A 21,124-nucleotide genomic window follows, 5' to 3' on the forward strand; every position below is an offset into this window, starting at 1 on the left:
ATCACTGGCTTTTGTTTCAATACACCGCATTCAAGGTTCTAACCAGAAATTTTGGAGGGTTGGAAATCTTGCGATGGTGGGGGAGGGGTTACACACACAACTTTTTCTCTCTCTTTTTTTATTTCCGATACAACCATTCTGCCATTTTATATTGTAAATTCAACAATTTTGCATTTTGGATGCATTAATGAAACTATCGCCAACCAGCAACACATCCTACCACGATTGCCAAACATAGCCAGGACAAAGAAACAAGGAAACGCACAGCTCGCTGTTGTCAAAATGTGCGCTCAACATGCGCTGGTGATTCAAATCTGCATAAGCCAATAGGTGCATTTAGTACTGTTTCTATATGGCAGTAATAAGTCGATCCCGCGCTGTAAACGCGGGATCGACTTACGACATCTGCACACACTACCGATTAGACCGCTTAACCTTTCCGCCACTCATGGGCAAATCCCCGCGAAGGTGTGAAGTTCTGTGGCGACAGCTGCAGACTCGCACCTTTCCATCCAATTACCTCCTCCACCGCATTCATCCCGCCATTTACCTTTCTCCCTCTTGTAAATTCTGTATCTCTCCCAGAGCAGACTTAAACCAAATCACGTGGGGGTGCCCTAAGCACCCCCTTCCCTCAAGCAATTAATATCTAGTGAGGAGCAGTGGGAGGCTGCCTTGCACAGCTCCAGGCTCCATCTTCAGGAGGCCATCCTGGAGTGGGCTGAGAGGATAAAGGAGGCCTACTTCAAGTAGTTCCTCCTCTCACCCTCTATTCCATTGCCCTCTTCCCTTTAAAGAGGGATAAATAACGTTTTTCATCATCATCATCATCATCATCATCTATGGCAGTAGTAACCAATTCCAATGCTAGCTTCCTTTTTTTCGTTCGCTTCTTTTATTTGCGCATGGCAAAATATGATGCCGTGTATACTTGAAGCTCAGACATCTCCTCTTAATGATGGTTGTGAAATGGTGGCATCACGTCAATAGAAAGTTGTACCAGTCACGTGCTCTACAGTGCAATGCCACCTATCGATACCAGATTTTCTACCCAATTTCTGTCAACAGCACACTAAAAAAGGGTGATTTTCTCAACTTCTACGTCACTTTTCTTTCTGATATTTCCCCACATGATAGAGGAACACCGAAGGATTGCAAAAAAAGAATTAGAAATTTCAACCAGTCAACCCAAGCAGTGGGTGGTAAACACAGAGCGGTGGGTGGTAAACCTGCTACAGCTTGCGCTTTTAGCTTTTTATCAGGTGCCTGCTTGCTCACACGCCAGGATCATGCCAGCACATGAGAAAGGCTGATGTCCTTCATAACATGGAGAACAGATATCTGGTTTTCCCAAAGCAGGCGTGTAGCCAAGCTGGTGTAAACGGTACTGCTGTCCACATGCATTTGAAGCAAGGTTGCATCACCTTTGATATACCAAGTGATTGCTTAAATAGCTTTGCCATTTAAAATCTGCTTTATTGACTGTGAGGCTCTCCAAAATTCGACTGATTTGTACAACCAGAGAATTCCGACAGGCACTGAAATCTCATGACAGAGGCATTGTTTCACTCTGCCCACCATCAAGATGCAGCTGCCACAGCTTCTTCTAACATGTTAGCCAATACCTTGTATGTGTTAGATGCAGGAATACAAAATTTCCTAACAAAGCAGCTCACAAGAATAAAGCAAACATAGCTTATTCAACTGAGGCTGAAAAACCACACGAAGATGGCCTCAAGTGAGTTTTCTTTAGTTTTAGCAATCACAACAAAACTGAAAATAACAAGCAGACACTCACCATAGACCCCATTAGTAGATGTGTAGTAGTAAATGCTCTCAGTATCGGTAGGCACAACACCCAATTTCCGAAGGTGCTCAGCATGATCAGAGAGTTGATGGAACGGATTTAATTCATCCCTTGAACGTCCTGATGCAGACTTTTCCTGGAACATATGAACAACCATGCATCTTGGTAACTTGGTAAAAAAAAAAAGCACTTGCCCTTGAATTTATTTATTTATTTATTTATTTACTTAAAAATACCTTACAGGGCCCCTTTATGGGGAATTGAGTAAGGCTGGCAGAATACTAGTTATACAAATAAAAGTAAAAACATAACATAAAAAAGTCTCAGTTTCACCCAAAATGCAAAGCATAGATTGCAATTGCAAATTAGTGGACAGCTATACGAAGTAAGGATAGTAGTTAGATCAGCAGTAAACACTTGTAAACATAAGCATACTAACTAAATTAACAAGCATGGGGTCACGGGCGCACAAGCAAACATGAACGCATCTCACTCGATGATCGTGGAAACTCACTGTCAAAACACTGGAGTGCGCAAGCGCAGCAGCAGCAGCAAGTGAATTGGCCTTCATGCTGTGTCTCACATCAACGTTAAATAAGCCATGGAAAGGCAACGCATGGCGGACTTTGCCCCCAGCACAGATGGCTTTCGAGACACAGCGGCTCAGGCGGGCAAGTACGGCCGCGCGGAGTAGAATGCGCCCCTCTCCCTACCCTTTCCCTAGAGCCTTGTGCCCGATGGAAGACAGCATGCTTTCTCCCCACTTCTCTCCCTTGCGTGCATAAGATTGAGCTGTCATCGCCAGCTCACCATCGCACATACAGCATATGGTGCACGGCGACTCTTTTATCGCCCTTAAACTTTATACGGAACCTCACAGCAACGGTGATGCCAATAGCAGAAATGCGCTTGGAGTGCCCATATAATTGCTATCCGAATAAAAATTATAACAAGGGTTAACTCATATGAACATTAAGTGACTGCTGAAGCTTTTTTTGGTTAGCTTCTGCAACTATGCTTTCGGGAAGGTTATTCCACAGACATATGGCATGTGGGAGCACTGACGGATTAAAGCGTCGGTTTTACCATAAATGTGGGTGAAACTTAGGCGATGGTGTAATCCACGTGACGTGTACGACTATGTTTCCAGGCGTAAAAGATGGTGGTTAAATTTATGCACATATTTATGAAACAATTCCAAAATGGCTATGTCACAATCGTTACTTAGCAGCTGTAGGGAAAGGGAAAGTTTAATTTGAGTTATGCTTTATTGGTAGTCATGATTTTGAGAAATGAAAAAGTGGCTCAATTTTGAATTGTGGTTAGATAGTTCTGATAGGGCAACCAGATCAGAGAGGGAAATTCAAGTTGTGGGTAGGCAAATGTTTGAAGAGTGACCTAACAGATAAAAGAAGGAGTTTTAAGGGTGTTGATGTAAGTATCCTGACGATCTGGTACCCCAATGATCTGGCTGCATTGTTCCACACGATGATAATATGGAGAGACCAGGAGAGGTTTGGAGTAAGGGTGATGTCAAGAGAAAGCCTGAGATAATCTGGTGCTTTTTATACCTTACAAAAAGTTAGAATTATAAAAAGCTTTCGGCTAAAAGAGATTCATTTGAATTTATTTGAGTGTAAATTCATTAGCCAGATGTCTAAATTAACAAAGCAATGAAAGGAAGCCATCTCTTGGCAGTTGAAGAATATAAAAGAAAATGAGATTCACTTCACTTGCTTTTACGTCTGCAATGTGAAAGATCTTCAACACTTCTTTTTGTATGATGCTGCCATAGACAAGCTATTTTTGCCTTATGCCTGCTTATATTTCATAGCTAGCTTATTTCTTTGTAACAAACTACAAAATTTCCTTAAGTTATGCACCTACTTCACCTCACAATAAAATCACATTACAGCACTGGCTGCTTAGCACAAAGCCCAAGTTTGATTACAGGAATTCTAAGATGCAGATAAAATGTGAATGCTCTAAACAGACAAAAAAAATTTCGTATGGAAAGGATTGGAGGAAGATTGATAGACATTTGGCTGTGTAATATCAGGTAAGAAGAGGTAAAACTCAACTATTTACACAAAGCTGCTCCCATTTTCAATGGCTGGCTTCAAATCTTCCAACAACTGCATTAATAACTGGCACTTTTATGCAAATAAGTGACCACAATTTTAACCCAGTGAAAAGAAAGTACAGCCATCCAATAAATCAGTAATCATTACAAAACAATGGGCTTATGTTAATTTCTCCCCTTAATTTGATTGCTTCCAGTCAACGACAGTACATCTATATAGCTCGAGTTTTGTCGTACTTTTATCTAGAGAAAACAACAGCTGAGGTCAAATTTTTTAAATGTGTGCTGTTGTTTTTGCTTGCAGTCAACGACAGTACATTTATATAGCTCAAGTTTTGTGGTACTTTTATCTAGAGAAAACAACAGCACACATTTAAAAAATTTGACCTCAGCTGTTGTGCGTGCATGCATATCAGCCAGGCACATAGCGCATAAAAATTAAATTCTAGGGTTTTACATGCTAAAATCCCAATCCGATTATGATGAGCAAATCAAGAACGATGTAAAAGTGGGAGCAAACGTTTCAACAAGTGGACTTGTCTTTTGACCTTAAAATGACCTTAAAGTAACGCTAGCAGAAAGAAACTATCCACAAATTCCTCTCGACAATGCTTATGACGTCGCATCAAGATTGGAGAGGCAGTCGGAATTAGCTCAGAAACAGCCTCCACCAGAATCTGAGAGACCATCAGCCTCTATAAGAAAATATTCTGATGCCCTCGCAAACCTAAACAATATCCAACGAAAATACCGCACAACATCATCAAGTAATGAGCATCTGAGAAAAGCGTTCCCAGTGGTATCAAGGGTGGCCTATCGCCACAACAGAAACTTTAAAGATATGTTAGTGCATGTAAAAGTCAGCCATCTATGCCCCGTAACAAAAGTATGTTGTCACCCCAGGTGCGAAACCTGCAGGCACCTTCAAAGTGACATTAAAATTAAAAGCACTGTAAATAGTTATACACACGAACAGAAAATTAGCTTTACTTGCACTAGTTCTGATCTAATTTATATGCTTGAATGTTCCATCTGTAAGAAACAACATATTGGTGAAACGGGACAATCAATGAACGTCAATTTAAACGAACATCGCGCAGACACAGCTAGAAAGCTTCTCAAAGCCATTGCCAAACATCTCAACCAACCAGGTCATAACTTTAATGCACTTAAACTCTACAGCCTACAGTCAAATTTCCATTCTATGCAAGACAGAAAATACAGAGAATCAAACCTCATCCTTAAGTTCAGCAACCAATAGACATAAATGTTTCAAAGATATTTAGAATCTATTTGCTATGCTAAATTTCAAGCTATAGGCAATAGCACTTATTTTTTATTGGGTTGCTTAGCGTTTTCTTCTTTTGATTTCTTCTTTCTCTTTTTTTTCTTTCCTCCCTTTTTAAATTATTATTATTATTTCTTTTCCATGAGCACCTTTTTCTGGCGCTTTTTTTTTTTTATTCTCTCTTTCAGAGACATGATAGCTCACTGATCTCCAGAGAAGCATATAATCCCCCCATCGTCCAGGCCCCTGTCACGAAAAAACACACGGTCGGCTGACACACGGCGCTACTGCATATTCCCTTTCTAGCACCCCTTTCTTTTCAATCCTATACCCTTACCGCTAACACAACCTCGGTCGTTGCCTCGCCCACCTGCATTACCCCCTCACCCCTTTAGAAGAAGCCTACCTATATATACAGTGCCAAGGAAAGCACACGTCGCCTTGAAAGAAACAAGTCCACTTGTCGAAACGGTGGCTCCCGCTTTTACCTTGTTCTCATTTTGCTCATCATCTTGAAGTTCCATCTCCTATCTACCCCGTGTTTTCCCTGAACCTGATTATGAGGCACGCAGTAGTGGGAGACTCAAGATTTTGACCACCTGAGGTTCTTTAACATGTATCTAAATCTAGCATACCGTGTTTGTAGACATGACAGAAGTGACAAAAAGTAAATGTCCAATGCAATCCTACCTTCCACTTAATTCTTACAGGAAAACATAGAAAAGGAAAAAAGGAGTCATTCCTGCCCGCAAGCAGTACATCAAAAGTCTACCTGTCTGCCTAAGGAACCCATCACATTAAAGAAAAATAATTTCACAGGACAAAGGAATACACAGACATTCAGAATTTTCATTCAGAGAAAGAGAAACGAGAGAACAGAAGGGGGAAATGAGAGAATGGATGGCAGCAGGAGACACTGATACTGTTGGAAAGGTGCTACCTCCTAACATTTACCTTCAATATACTCATTAGAAGAACTCGTCATTGTAAACACTGAAGTGGAAACCCACATTGGCATGTCGCACAATGAGGCAGCACAATGGGTGGCAATATTAAGTCACAAGCTTACACATTAGTTTGTCTAAACACAACAGAAATAGCACTCAATGCTACAGTTGCTACAATTTTGCTTTCACATGAAGTGCCAAAGAGGCATAGAAACACACTGCTGCACTGCATGCTGTACTTTTTCAAGCATTTTCTTTCACAACAAAAAACAGAATTAAGCCTCTCTTTTTTTTTTTATTTGATCGACTTGAGAATGCAACCAATTCTTGCAGCTCTATCATGGTGAAATGATGGATGTTAAATACAAAAGCACAAAAGCAGTCTCAAAGAGAGGAAAACAAAAACAAGAAAGCCATGTTATGAGTGAAATAAAAAATAAATAAATAAAACACAAAACTTGTGCAGACCTGAAATTCCTTGAAGAGCTGCGCAAACTGTTCCCAGTCAACAGACAGGCCTCTTTCTAGAGCCAGATCAGTAATCAGCTCCTTCTGGAGGCCATGCTGAACATAGAGTTCCCAGGCAATATGTCCTAAACAAAGAAGAATTGCAAACAGGAAGAAATCTTTGTGCAACACAAGCATCTCATGGTTGGACACACCTTACAGTAGTGCCCACGTGATAAAGCTACTATACAATGTTTGCAACAAATCGTCAACATACCAGGCATAACATCAGCCGACTTCACACCTTTCAGTGCAGCCTCCGCCTTACTCATCTGATGAAGGTATTTGTCTTCTTCGGCATTCACAATATTTTTCACCTGCAACAACATACGGTGTGCAAATCATACCATATGACATACAGACAATGAAACACTTCACTCAATAGCACAGTGTGATAGCAATACAAAACCCTTCCTGGTAAAAATTGAAAACTGCCAATATAAAGATACTATGTATGCCCAAAGAGCAAGGGTGGAAGCCTGGGTTAATTGGTAATTTATGACAAAACTAAGCACAGCACATGATTGAGGACTTGAACCTCAACAAATGATTGAGGATCTTAACTGAGCAAATGTAAGAGTAGGGTTAAAGATTAATATGCAGAAGACAAAAGTAATGTTCAATAGCCTAGCAAGGGAACGAGAATTCATGATCACCTACAATCCTATCACCTACAGTCAGCCCCTAGAGCCCCTAGAGTCTGTGCAGGACTAAGATTATCTAGAGTAAGTTTATCTAGGCAGGCATTGCAAAATCATGACTGGAAGCTTACCACTGTCTTTGAAAAGAAAAGTGTACAATCACTGCATTCTACCGGTGCTAACATATCGAGCAGAAACTTGGAAATTAACAAAGAAGCTCAAGAACAAGTTTAATAAGGACCGTGCAAAGAGCAATGGATCGAAAAATATTAGGCGTAATGTTAAAAGATAGGAAGAGAGTGGTGTGGACCACAGAGCAAACGGGGAAAGACTATATTCTAGTTGACAATAAGAGAAAAAAATGGAGCTGGGCAGGCCATGTAATGCATAGGGCAGATAACCGGTGGACCATTACAGTTACAGAATGGGTACCAAGGAAAAGAAGCGCAGTCAAGGATGGCATAAAATTAGATGGGGTGATGTAATTAGCAAATTCGCAGGTGGAGGTTGGAATCAGCTAGCGCAAGACATGGGCAATTGTAGATAACTGGGAGAGGTCTTGTCCTGCAGTGGACATAATGAAGATGATGATGATGAAGCACAGCACAGAAGACAGGGACACAGAAAGACACACAAAATGCTGGTTCTTTTTTTCTTTCTTCTTTCAGTGCACACTTCCATATATGTGACCTTTGCATCACCAATAAACACTGTTGAAAGTAAGCGCCTTTGGTGTTTTCCTTTCGGCCCCCATTTTCGCATTTTTCTTAGTTTTGCCATGTCCATATAATGGGTAACAACAGTCACATCAGCAGTTCCAAACAAGAGTCACCACTTGCAATGATGGCCTCTAATATCAAGAAAAATCTTTACATATATCCTTGGCAGCTGTACATTTGTACCAGGTACTTATATTAACTGCAGGAACACACATGATACATAGACATTAAGTAAAACAATAATAATTTTATAATGTAGTTACCAGCTCTATATTAATTCCAGGGTAAACATCACCCAGAAGATGCTGAACATCTTCTGCCAAGAGGGCCAGCGTTCCTCGATCACATTTCAAATGCCAGATTACTGCATGAGAAGCCTTGCGTATAATTCTCCGTAGCTTGTTCCTGGGAGTAAAGTGAAAAACAGAAAATGTATTAGGGCAGGTTTTCATGAAATGCAAGCAAGTAAAGATGTATTAGCTGTAACTGCATATTTTCTTCACAGAAGCATGATTACAAAGAGTGGAATAGGTGTAAATAGTGAGTAGCAGTCCACATACTTGCAGGATAGGCTGTTACAACAACGTATGCTGTACGCCATTCATAAATCAAATTTCCTTTCCTCCACTTCCTTTTTCTTTAAATCCCCTTCCCCCATTACAGGTTAGCAAACCGTATTGTTTGCTGGTGGTCGACCTCCTTCCTTGCCTTTACACTTTCTCTCGCTCATATGCAGAGCACTACACAGGGAAGCCTGGTTTTTGCATATGAAATCAACAAAGCAAATACATTAAGCCGACTGTTAAACTTGACCTGCAATATAAAACTCACACATAACTATATACAAAGATACTAAGCTAAGTGCAGCATAATACAAGCCCAGATGTTTTGCAGCTCACATCCTTTCATTTTCGTGCAGTGGCACAAATAAATGTGACACTCTAGCATAACTGCACTCTCAAGACTAAGGCCCTGTGTTTAAATGTTGTGATACAATTTACTTAAATATTTCACTGTCAATTACGATACTCCCTAATGCAACTTTGAGTGCAGTTCTATATAGGTTTTCATTTCGCGATATATTGGCTGGCACATACAATCAGTCTCGTGCGGCACAGTGCAAATTGAGTGAGGTGTGGTGCAACTACCTCGATAGTCTGGAGATCGTGGGAGCCAGTGATTGGGGCCAGCGCATGGGTGACGTGTGGGCGCAATTCACAGAAGTTGCCACGAATAGACCTAGACAATGCGCGCTACTCTGGTGCCATCTCGTAGTCACCGCTGCAAAGCACCTCGTGCGTGGCACTATGCTTTTCTTCTCACGCTTTTGCCATACCCTCCCCCACTTTCTGCCTCATGGTTCCGATGCACGCTCCTCTCTGCTTTTCTCCTCGCACCTCTTCTCTCGCTGCTTTCTTCATCCCCCATTACACGTCACCTTCGCTCTCATGTTTCGCTGTGATCATTGTTGTGCCATTACCACCAGCCCGGATTCTGAATCTACAAGGTGCAGAATTTATCCTGCGAACGCCCTTTGGACAAACCCGGGGCTGCGCCGAAAGGCACAGCGCCCTAAGCTATCCCTTGACAAGTCAAGATGCTGAGCCGTGAGGCAGCGGCATCCTGAGGAAAAGCATTGGCAAGCAATATGTCCAAACGTGCAACAAAGTGCTAGACAGCCCAGCGCCGTATTTCCTTTTGCCTGGAGGTCACCGCGCGCGGCAACTTTGAACCGGGTGGCCAGCGCGGTCGCTGGTTGGACCTCTCGGACGACCGTCGAGTGCTGGCTTTGTATTGGGCCGTTTGAGTGACAATCATTTCTCGGGGCTTTATAAGCCCCGCCGCCGCCGCCGGGAGAACCGGATCCACCGACCCACCGGGAGCCGAGTGCCGCTCTCGAGTGGAGTGAGATGTGTCACGCGTTGGAGTCTCACCGGACGTCCCCGAGCGGGAACAGTCGCGTTTGCTGTTAGCTCTCGGCCCCAGTGCCGATCCGAACTTGTCCTGTACAATGACCTGTATATAGCGTATAAAATCCCTTTCGTTATTCTCACCGACGCCTGACTCGGAGTCTTCGCTACCAACGCTCTGTCACGAAACGGGTGACGAGCGCTACGGGACCACCTCAAAGTCGTAATATAATTCACTCGGTTACGCCGCGAACACCAACGCTCTCCGTAAGAACGGGCACCTAAAAGCTGCACTCTAAAATTTTATACGCCAATTGCTTTAATCAAAACGCAGAAGAACAACAAGGCAAACCACAGCACAAGCAATGTATTTGTAGAGCTAGCTTGACACTTGTTCGCAGGCCTCTTAAAATGAGCAAGACTTGCGCTACTGAGCTCACCCAGCATCTGCATGTTCTGGAAGTACACCATCAGAAATGGCCATTGTGAACATACGGGCATGGTCCACAGCAGTGCGATAGGCAATGTCCACGAAACAGCCACTGCCTACCAGGCCACTGTAAGGCTTCACTCTAGCTTTCTGAAAAAAAAACATTGAGAAATTTCAGGAGAAACTCTGAAAGTTTACAGGCTCAATTTTGATCGTAGACAACTAACCACACTAAGATAGGGACTGCATTACAGAAGGGCTCTGAAAAGTTGATTATATTCTTTTAAATTGAGCTCATAAGACTTGTGTTCTTAGGCCAACAGCATGGTATGTTGCATGCATGTCATTAGGTTTGTTAACACGAGGCATGACCATGCAAAACCTAAGAACGGGGACAGTGTCACAGCAGGTGGGACAACAGTGAACAAATTGATGCACAATGTAGCAAGACTAAGATGCCACCCATCAGATTCAGATATGTGCATGCGAGTTAATTGCTACAGAAAATGGCGCATACAGCCTGTTAGATGTCCTCCAGTTGATGCCTAAACCATTCGGTCAGTGCAGCCATGAAATTGGAAATGTTGTCCCTACAACTTCCTTTTGCATTTAAAGATGTGAGAACCGCATGGTTACACTACAGACTATCAGATGAATGATGAAAAACCTCACCAACTTTTCTGCTTTACTGCAGTTCGCACAATTTTTTTTAACATCTTGTAATATTTCTAATCATCACAATAAAACCGATTCTTTCTAATCATCACATGCACGCAAGCATCTAGCTTTTTGTGATAGAGGCAAAATTGTACAAAACTATGCTGGGGTGTTTATACTTGAAGATTTCAAAAGGCTATATCCAACACCTGCAAAGTGTTCTTGTAGCACTTTGCATTGATATTTAACTATTTATGTGTGTGACATTCCGCTGCTACGAAATAAACTCACACTTGCTAGCCCATCTTGGACAGACTCTAAAATCACATTGTCCATGTTGTGAATCATGTCCAGGACAAAGGGCATGCAACGAGAATTGATGTTTGCTTGTTTGTACATTAGTATGCACTCACCATGATGCTATTACTCTATCTTTGGGCACCACAGGTGCCAGTCCATCTGACATTGCATAAATAGGTTTACATTAATAATGCATCATGGTTCCTCAAAGCAAAAATTACAATTATCAGTGAATGGTCAAAATTGAAAGCTGTTTTAATAATAGCAACCCAGAAAGAATGCCAGGAAGTGAGTGACAGTGAATAAAAGTGGCAGTAATTGTCACAAGGGCAAAATAACATTTTACCTTTTATTTTTCTCACTATCACATTCTCAATGACACACAAGGTTTCCCCTCCAAAAAAATTATATATATATATATATATATATATATATATATATATATTGTAGTGAGAAATAAGAGCACCAGCAGGAGATGAAGAGGAAGGAGACGGTTGTTGTTAGTGCTCACACTTGCCCTGCTCAGCCTTTGTCTCTTTCTGTACATTCATATAAAATGCCAAGCGCATCTAGCCTTAAACGCATACTATCAATATATATATATATATATATATATATATATATATATATATATATATATATATATATATATATATATATATATATATATATATATATATATACACACACACACACACACACACACACACACAAAAGCACAACTCAGACTTTCATTTCATCCCATTCCTTACATTCACAGAAGCTCAATATTTCTAGAAATAAAGAACACAAACTCGTATCTTCATCATTCCTTCAATGCACAACAAGCAATGAGATTTGTCTGTTGCATATAATCACATAGGTACTCCAAACAAACTTACTTTAAGAGATTGTTGCAGCTCTTAAGTTGTAAAAGAAGTTAAACCAAACACATTTAGCATCTTAGATAAATAGAAGAGCACAAGTATACACACTTGCAACCACGCGCACACCCAAACACGCAGACACACTAGATACGTCCACTACACACTATTTACACTCTTTTAATTATCTAAGATGCGTTATCGACTAGCCTAACAAGTTCTTTTGGAACATTTAGCATGCACTCAGCTATAGCAAAATGAAATGAGAATTCTATAAAGTGGTGCATCCATGTTATGAAAATAAATATTAAACCACTACCTTTTGCAATGCTGTAATGAGAGGTGAAAACAAGTCCGTGTCATAGTTTGATTTCACATTCTGAAGAACTGCAGTAAGGCGTTCAAGTCCCATTCCTGTGTCCACATGTTTCTTTGGTAGTGAGTGCAACTGACCATCAGCATCCCTTAAGAAAAGAAAAACCTTTATTTCTATTTCTAAAGACAGGATGTCAACTTTTCCACACAAAAAAAAAACGGAAGTGAGTGATTTCCACAGCAGGAGAAGGCTCACTATATGACTCTAGAAAAGAATGAAACTACACATTTAAAAAAAATCACAGCATTGTGGCAAAATACTCACCTGTTGAATTCCATAAACACAAGGTTCCAAAGTTCCACCATGTCGCTGTGTCCAGCATTGACTCGATGCAAAGGAGGTGATGAAGCAAAGCTGTGCTCAGCAAGGTCAATATGAATTTCAGTACAGGGGCCACATGGTCCAACATTGCCCATCTCCCAAAAATTTTCCTTCATTCCAAAGGGAAGGATGTGCGCCTCCGGCACACTGAAAATTGGAAATATAAATGGTGCTGACACAAGCACAGGATCGAGAAAACTGCCACTTGACATTTTTATTTCTATTTATCCTTGAAACTGACCCAGTAAAATTGTGCAGTAACTACTCAGACTCAACCCTTCCCCCACCTCCACATCCTTCATCTCAAAACCCACTGCCAAGTGGATGATCACAGCCACTTCATACAAAGACCAAAGGTATTTTTTGGTCTTCACTGGTGGCAGGATAACTGTTGTGAACAATACTCTGGACTGAGGACACTGACAGCATACCCACCTTTACTGCCAATAAATCCTTGGATGAGTCAACAGTCAACTTCATTCACTACAAGTAAATGATGCCCTTCTTTTAAGTTGACCTTGTACAAAAGTCCAAGTTGCCATGCTCTTAAAATTCCTAATTTAAACTCTCAGATTAGTCAAACCAATTTTGGATGTCTGATGGGCATTGAGAGATAACTCAACTGAGAAACACAAAGTGCACCCAAACACAAATTTTCATGGAAGTCATACAAAATTTTTGCCATGAAAAGGAGCACTGTCATCCATCTGAAGGTAGCCCTGAAGCTACAAAGGAAACCCATACAGGTTGCTAAAATGCAAGCTCCACAGTTGAAGACCATTTTGTCTCAACTTTGGAAGTTTTTCCACCTTGCATATTTACATAGAACTTATTTGCTTATACTTTTCATTGATTAATTTGCTCTCACACTATCATGTGCTAGTCTCCTGGTTAGCCCAGTTTGTAAAGCAACTGCCCCAGAAATATAGTGATACGAGGTTCATTTCAAGGGCCAGGAAAAAGTGTTTTCTAATGCAAAGCTTTCTTTCTAAGGAACCTTTATGGGTTTTCTTTGTAACTTCGTGCATTTTCCGTGTATACCAACTCTACCTTTCAAGAATGTTCTTCCACCCTGTGCACTTCAGCAGAACTCAACTGCTAATTAAACATTGATGGCACTTCCTGGAAACAAAATTAGGGACCACCCATCACAATTAACACATCTCAAAAGTTACATCTCAAGTAATGCCATTTCTGACTTGCTGGAACCAATAAACATCCATGTCACATTGGATTCATTGGGATGTCTGAACATAGTAGCAGCCACGCAGAACACATTTCAAGGACAATGCCTAAACTTTCCAAAATAATTTGAGTGACTGCTTGCCACAGCTTTCAGACACTAGTACATTCAATGAGACACAGTTTTATAATACAAAATTGGTGCACTTGTATGAACAAAATTTTTTCAGACTACACACTTCCGCTTAACATGAACTATAAGCATTGCAAGGCAGGCTAAAATGCCGAGAGCACAGTCAATGTGCATTTGAGAAAGCAAGCTGTTGAAAATGTTTAATGTTTTGAAAATAACAGAATATTTGTGAATGCAGGAATTCAGAGCACTATGTGTTTATGCATTCATTAAAACGATTAAGCATTAAAAATGATTAAGCATCAGTTTCACTGCTTTGGTTTTTCAAACGCACAATGTCGGTACTGACAATAAAAGGTAACATGTAGCTGATTTTCAACACATAGCAGCACTCCCAACGCTTTCAGTGTCCCCACTGTATAGGCTATAATGTAGCAGCAGTTTTATGTAGCTGTTATCCTAGTACACACAAATGAAGGGCTAGTGGCCAATGCCCAGATAGCTTACCCAAGGTCCAGCCACACATGGCGACACTCTTCATCTGGCTGCAAACCTAAGGTACAATCTCCAGCAAAATAAGTTACATAAAGCCTTTCCTTCGGCAGCTGATAAACTTTTGTGAGCAGTTCCCAGGCCATTGCACATGCTTCCTTCTGTAAAAAAAAAAAAAGAGTGGGCATTCCAGAACTGAATTTTTTTAAAACATACTCAGGCACGACCACTCGCAATTAAAGGTAATAACTGATGTGTCACATAACTTACAAACAGCAAGTAGTAGTAGTAGTAGTAGTAGTAGTAGTAGTAGTAGCAGTAGTAGTAGTAGTAGCAGTAGTAGTAGTAGTAGTAGTAGTAGTAGTAGTAGTAGTAGTAGTAGTAGTAGTAGTTCTCATGAAAAGATGAAACAACATGGTAGCTGAACTTCTAAGAGCATAAATAGAGTAACTATTTTTCAGAATTTAGTAATTGACCATCTCTAATGCTTAGTGCCTGCAGACCTGCAAGTAGTCATACAGGTACAATGTCAAGTTGTAGGGAAAGCAGTAGCCCACAAAAAACATGCCAAGCCCATTCCCCCCCCCCCCCATGTGAGGTCTGATACAACCTTTTTTTTTTTATGCATTCGGAAAAATGCAAGACAGAAGTGCTAAGAAGATTGAAGAAATTATTTCCGAATGCAGCCAAAAGCACAAGCCTTGTGCCTGAACCTTTCGAATGTTTTCTGCTACATTGGTGGAACAACCTGATTCAATAACAATTTCAGTTGCATATGCATGGCATCACTGTGTCATGGGTGACATAGGGTATTCCTGCTGTGTGGCAGCAAAAATACAGGTCTTTTTTATTGAGTGAAAACAATATGTTCGTGAAAAAATCGCGCAGCTATAAACATTTTTGCCGCAATCAGTTTCAATGGGTATGAACTTTGAGTCGAGTACAAATGTGACCAACCAGTGTCACATAATGCACCTTATAAAAAACACAGTACATACCCAATGCCCTGCTTGGTTTTATCAAAACTAGTCAAGAGAACTGTTCAATGCTTAGAAGACACAACTAATGTACACTTGTTGCTCACAGATGTTAAATAGAAGCTTACAAAGCTAAATTACTTTGAAAACCTGGCTGAAAACATTATGCTTTCTTTACGATCTAGAACCAAATTCATGGACACAAGGATAGCGCATGTTTACATACACACATTCCCTCAGTGCTCCGAATTAATTTTTGCATTCATGAAACTGAAGCTCGTTACACTTAGATTACTTAAAATAATACATGCATATGTCCCCGCAAAATAACTACACAACTCTAAGTGTTTGTTAACACTACAGAGAATTCAGAAGAACCAACTCAAAAATGAGGATCATAGTAAAGCAAAATCAAGAATAGCCTATGCAATCAATTTCAACTACAACCAATTTGCAGGCCTCTTTCTGGTTTCCTCCACCTGCAATAAACTGTCACAGCAGGCCAAGGCAAATAATTATAGCATAGCAGCTGCATAGCTGTCACGAGAGATACAAACAGTGTCTTACAAAAATATGGACACGTTTCTGTACGTCCACATATTTTTCAAATAGGTGGGCCTGTATAGAGACCATTCACAATTTTAATCATCGTAATAGACATTGATGGGCTAGTTCGTGAGCCATGATATTGATGAAGGAGCACACTTGAATTAGACACACTGAAGCACACATGAAAAAGGACATACACAGGTGCTTCATGAATATCCTTAATCATCTCTCAGGAGTGCCAACCAGCATGACACTCAGTGCCATGCCTAGGTCAGCATGCTCACTAACGCATACAGTGACTGCTACTTGGTCCATAGTCAATTCACAGGTGTGATATCTCACACCTGTGACGAAGGGTGTGAGTGGACGTGAGTATGAACAGGAGTGCGTGCCGTTTTATGCGAGCAGGAACAAAAGCCAGTGACAGTGAGTTTGAATGGATGCATCAGCATGAGTGACTATTGGCAAGTGTGAGTGGATGTGGTGGGAATTGACATGAGTATGAGCATGAGTGGGAGCCAATGTGTGAATGGAAGTGAGTATGAACACGAGTGGGCATTGGTGAGCATGAGGAGAAATGTGAATGCCAATTAATGTGAATGCACATGAGCATGAGGAAGTACATAGCCTACAAAATTATTGGTGAGTAAGAGTGAGCATCCGCTTATTCTGCTGACCTATGGTGCCATGTCACGAAGTGTGCCTGCGAAATTAGCATGCATGCTGAGTGTCCTCTTGTCTGCTTAACTACTGAATTCAGTGTAGCATAGTCGTTTGCTGTTTGTAAGCTTATCTATCGCTTGCAATCTCTTATTGTATCTATCGCTCGCAATCTCTTATGGTAACCATTATGTGAGCACAACAATCCCAGGAGATGATAATCAAACATAGCAGCTGGAAGTTACATGCCACTTGCGCAAAAATGTGTGTGCATTCCTGCTTGCATTGAAAGCAGATAAGCAGCAGGGTCTATGTCGAGCTGTACAGAATAGCCTAGCAAATTATGCATGAATAAGAGGACACTGGGTGGACGCATATGTGTACCCTCGCGTCTTTCGCAGGTGCACTCTATCATACGGTGCTGACCATCATGTCGGTCGATGCTCCCTTGAGATTTTTAAACACTTGAAGAACTGTGCCTATCACAACAAGTTAGAGAAACTCAGCTTTCATCACAGTAGCAAGTAAAAAGTTACACAAAAGTTTCACTGACCTTGAAATAGTCTCCAAACGACCAGTTTCCGAGCATTTCAAAAAAGGTGTGGTGTGACAAGTCCTTTCCAACATCATCCAAGTCATTGTGCTTGCCACCAACCCTGATACACTTCTGGTAGTTTGCAGCTCGCTGCAAGTCATGTAAAGGGCTGGATGGTTCCACCACTCCAAGAAAAACTCCCTTGAACTGCAAAACAAAATCATGTAAATTAAATCTGTGCTAAAATTGTCAAAATGCAAAGAAATAAAAGATAGCCAATTAACCACTCCTTTTGTTTCCCTAAACATTATTTTACCCTCTATTCCTTTACCCCCCAGTGAACTGAACAAAGAGGAGGAAATAAAGCAGCTTGTTTAAAATGACATTAGTTACTACAGAACAGGAAAGTGAGACAGAGCTGAGAAAATACTACCAGTATCAAAACAAACACTGTAGTTGGTACATGCTCCATTTCATATACCTGGTGCACAAGGTATTTGAGGTCAAGGCTTTGAAATGTCATAGGTATTTACATTCTCACTCTTTCTGTTTCGGTGTTTAACTTTGTCCTCACCAACCCATCTCTTACCTATCTAGCACATTAATTCCAGAGTATTATCCTCCAGTCCGACAAAAGTGATAAAGCCGTACACTATCCAAGTCTTCTTACACATGGAGATCGTCACCTTTCTAAATGTCTTAAAATCCTTTATTTTCGGGTGAGACTACATTTTATACCCAGTTATCGTGTATGACAAAGAAGAATAAGTGCTGAGAGTGGCCACATGCAGGCAGTAGTCTCTCAAGCAGGTGGAGGCTATGAGGAGCGAGAACCCTAAAAGGCTAATCATAGCCATTGTGGCACAGCTTGAAGTGGCCGAGTCAACAGCGAAGCTTTCGGAGCACGATGTCATTAGGCGCCAGTCCTAAGTAATGGATTTCCTTGCTCCCACAGGGCCTGTGCCACCCAACAGTGGGTGGCTGTAAAGTTCTGCTGTCACATCACCCTCAATGTGGCAGCTTAGCTCCCATTATAAACCTGCTACGCTGCTATGTACTGGGGATGCCAGTGATAGGGAGGGGAAACTAACAAACAGCCACACAATGCTAAAACTTGCTAAAGGTTGCTATTGTGGAACCACTGCCCAAAATCAATACACACTGTCTGATTAGAACATGCAGCTGTTATAGGAGCTAAGCTTAGTCAATAATTGGCACCAGATACAGTTTTATTGAACAGTTTTAAATAAAGAAAGTAAAAAAAAAGAAACAATGCAAAAAATTTGGAATGAATGTAGTCTGAAATATTGTTGATATTCGTGAAGTCGTCATTATGTCCTAAGTACCTGATGCACCCAGTTACTTCCAGGACATATACTTTGTACATGACCATATAGTAAGAGCAGTTGGTAATCTTGTTCATCAAAATGCTCAGTGGTTATATTTCAGCCTTCCAGTCTTTCACACAGAAGTGAAAGTGTGCTCTAAGTGTTTTATCAGTCTGGATTTCTTGCAGCAGCGAGATGAGTGAGACCTTTAAGTCTGCCAAACCTGGTTCTGTTATAGCATATATTGTTGGGGAAGTTGGTAAATATTTGAAGTAAGTAAAGTGCAAATTAGGCCAAAGACAAGCTGAAAGTCTGCGTTATGAACACTCTGGTTTCCTTACAGGATACATTATGAACTCACTTACTGGTAAGCAAGATGTCAGCTTTAAAAAATAAGGGCGTTTTGCACATGACCAAGAAACTGCACACACATGAGAGTAAGTGAATCCATACGCCTAAAAAAAAAACCTGCTACATGCCCTTGAAGGCTTCATGCCGATACAACTTCAATCTCGTAATTATTTTTCAGGTCGGCTACGTGAAGTGGTTTTCAGAACATAACAGTGCTCACTATATTTGAAAAACAGGTGACTGAAAGCTAGAACTAAATTGATTATTGTTAATATATAGTGACAGAATACAGCCTTTTAGGTGTCGGATGCCTAAAACAAATTGCCTTACAATAAAACATGATTTCCCACGACTGTCAAACAGTATCACTGTTGTGTTTCGAGTACACGCCACTGGAGAACGCTGTACATGTACTGAATCTTCTTTACGCATGTGTACCCTAGTTGTAGACAAAACGACGTGGCATACAGAACCGCTGCAGTTTTTTTACACACAAATATCAATAAACTTCCCGTCATGAATAAATGGCTTGCCTGGTTCATGCCCGCATTTGTAAAAAGAACAGATTTGTCCGCGGCTGCGGGCACAACAGAGCTGGATGGGACGAACTGGTGTTCATGACCTTTGACGAAATATTCGACAAAGGTCTGGCGAGCTTCACGAGCGGTGAATTTCCTAGTTGGACAAGTGCAGAGACCACGCAGATGTTTAAGTCTCAGCCACGTCAAGTGTCTTCCCCACAATATTAGTGTTTTCCCTGTCATTTTAGATGCCAAGGAACACCTGGAAGATGGAGAATGTTGCCGGTTCGTGAAGTCATCAACAGCACGTATCAAGCATAATGCAAACATACAGCATATATGCGCGCATAAAAATAAACCCTGCAATCGTCATAATCATGCCATAAAGGTATCCCGAGGTTATAAATAAAAGGTCACGCGCCAATAAAATACTTGGTTACTTGACTTACGCAATCAAAACAAACACGGACAACGCACTGATATTTATACAAGTACTCAAGACGCCTGGATTAAATAATTAGTATTATAACGACTGCCTATAGGACATAATGAAATTAGCACATAAGCACCTTGATTTTGTTGCCAAATAGTCATTACAGGTTTCCCGGCACCTGGGATTACACTAATATCAAAACAAGCAGTTCGCCCTCAACACGTGTAAATGTACCTGTAACCCATTACCTAAATTCAAACCTAACGCTTGCCTAACGTAGCGAATCTCACCGCATGAGCGATAAATTTAGCATAAACTAAAACACGTAATTAGCGTGATATTTGCACGCCGCTCACTATAACGCCGCTTGCTGCATGGTTAGCATGGTCGCTGCCATTTCTGCTAGCGTCGTCATAGAAACAAGAACTACAATTTCACATCAACCGTTGAAGGGCAAACAACTATGAAAAATATATGATTTATAATGTCAGTCTTATTATTATGTTTACAAAAAAAGGTATTTGCCTACATGATGCAAGCACTGGCCCTAGTTCCGCCAGTTCTTTCGCCCTGCTAAACAAAGCGCGCGAGATTCAAACTTTCCATTAAATTTTTCTCCTGCTTTTGCAATGGAATGAAGGCTCTAAGGCTCTAGCAGCTGTTGTAGTAACGTTGTTGTGATGATGACGATGATGATGATGTGCCGCTCCTATGGTGCATACCCATTAAATCACACTTTTTTCAGCGTACTTTCCCTTTACAACACAGGAACTAATGCGTTCTTCCTTTTCTCTATTACATGAGGGCCTTTCAATCAATGCAGATTACCACACTCTTCGATCTACATCTTTCATGATATTCTCGTCCAAACAACGAGAAATGACAGCAAGCTGTATTGTAAAACGGAGCTATTAGTCAGTCTACTGTAAATGAGAAGCATTGTTTGCCCTTGAACGGTGTAATCCGCGTGCGCCAATTTAAGAATTAACGCAGTGTCGCGTCGTTGAGTTCCGCTTGTCAAAATAACCTGGAAGGCATGAATATTGAAAAAAAAAATGCACCCACGAGATCTCAGAAATTTTGTACTTGTCTTGCCTTAATTATTTCTTGTGGT

The 21,124-nt window shown here is 40.9% G+C and overlaps 1 protein-coding gene across 5 annotated transcripts in view; it reads right to left on the reverse strand.

The window, feature by feature from the left end:
- The window catches only part of LOC142565420 (alanine--tRNA ligase, cytoplasmic-like), a 37,907-nt gene extending 17,486 nt beyond the window's left edge, over window positions 1-20,421 (reverse strand). Inside the window, exons 1-11 of one of the 5 annotated variants that reach the window (XM_075676263.1) lie at window positions 20,367-20,421; window positions 19,590-19,839; window positions 17,396-17,584; window positions 14,672-14,817; window positions 12,793-12,996; window positions 12,472-12,616; window positions 10,343-10,482; window positions 8,256-8,397; window positions 6,850-6,949; window positions 6,594-6,718; window positions 1,799-1,943 (exon numbers count right to left, since the gene is read on the reverse strand). In XM_075676263.1, coding sequence (XP_075532378.1) covers window positions 1,799-1,943; window positions 6,594-6,718; window positions 6,850-6,949; window positions 8,256-8,397; window positions 10,343-10,482; window positions 12,472-12,616; window positions 12,793-12,996; window positions 14,672-14,817; window positions 17,396-17,584; window positions 19,590-19,820 — 1,567 coding nt within the window. In that variant the 5' untranslated portion in view covers window positions 19,821-19,839; window positions 20,367-20,421. Of the gene's footprint in view, window positions 1-1,798; window positions 1,944-6,593; window positions 6,719-6,849; window positions 6,950-8,255; window positions 8,398-10,342; window positions 10,483-12,471; window positions 12,617-12,792; window positions 12,997-14,671; window positions 14,818-17,395; window positions 17,585-19,589; window positions 19,840-20,146 lie in introns of all 5 variants that reach the window. The other 4 variants (XM_075676259.1, XM_075676262.1, XM_075676260.1 and 1 more) reach the window with 4 other exon arrangements.
- Window positions 20,422-21,124: the final 703 nt, after the last annotated feature.

Source organism: Dermacentor variabilis, chromosome 1 (assembly GCF_050947875.1).
Source record: "Dermacentor variabilis isolate Ectoservices chromosome 1, ASM5094787v1, whole genome shotgun sequence".
Taxonomy (NCBI): domain Eukaryota; kingdom Metazoa; phylum Arthropoda; class Arachnida; order Ixodida; family Ixodidae; genus Dermacentor; species Dermacentor variabilis.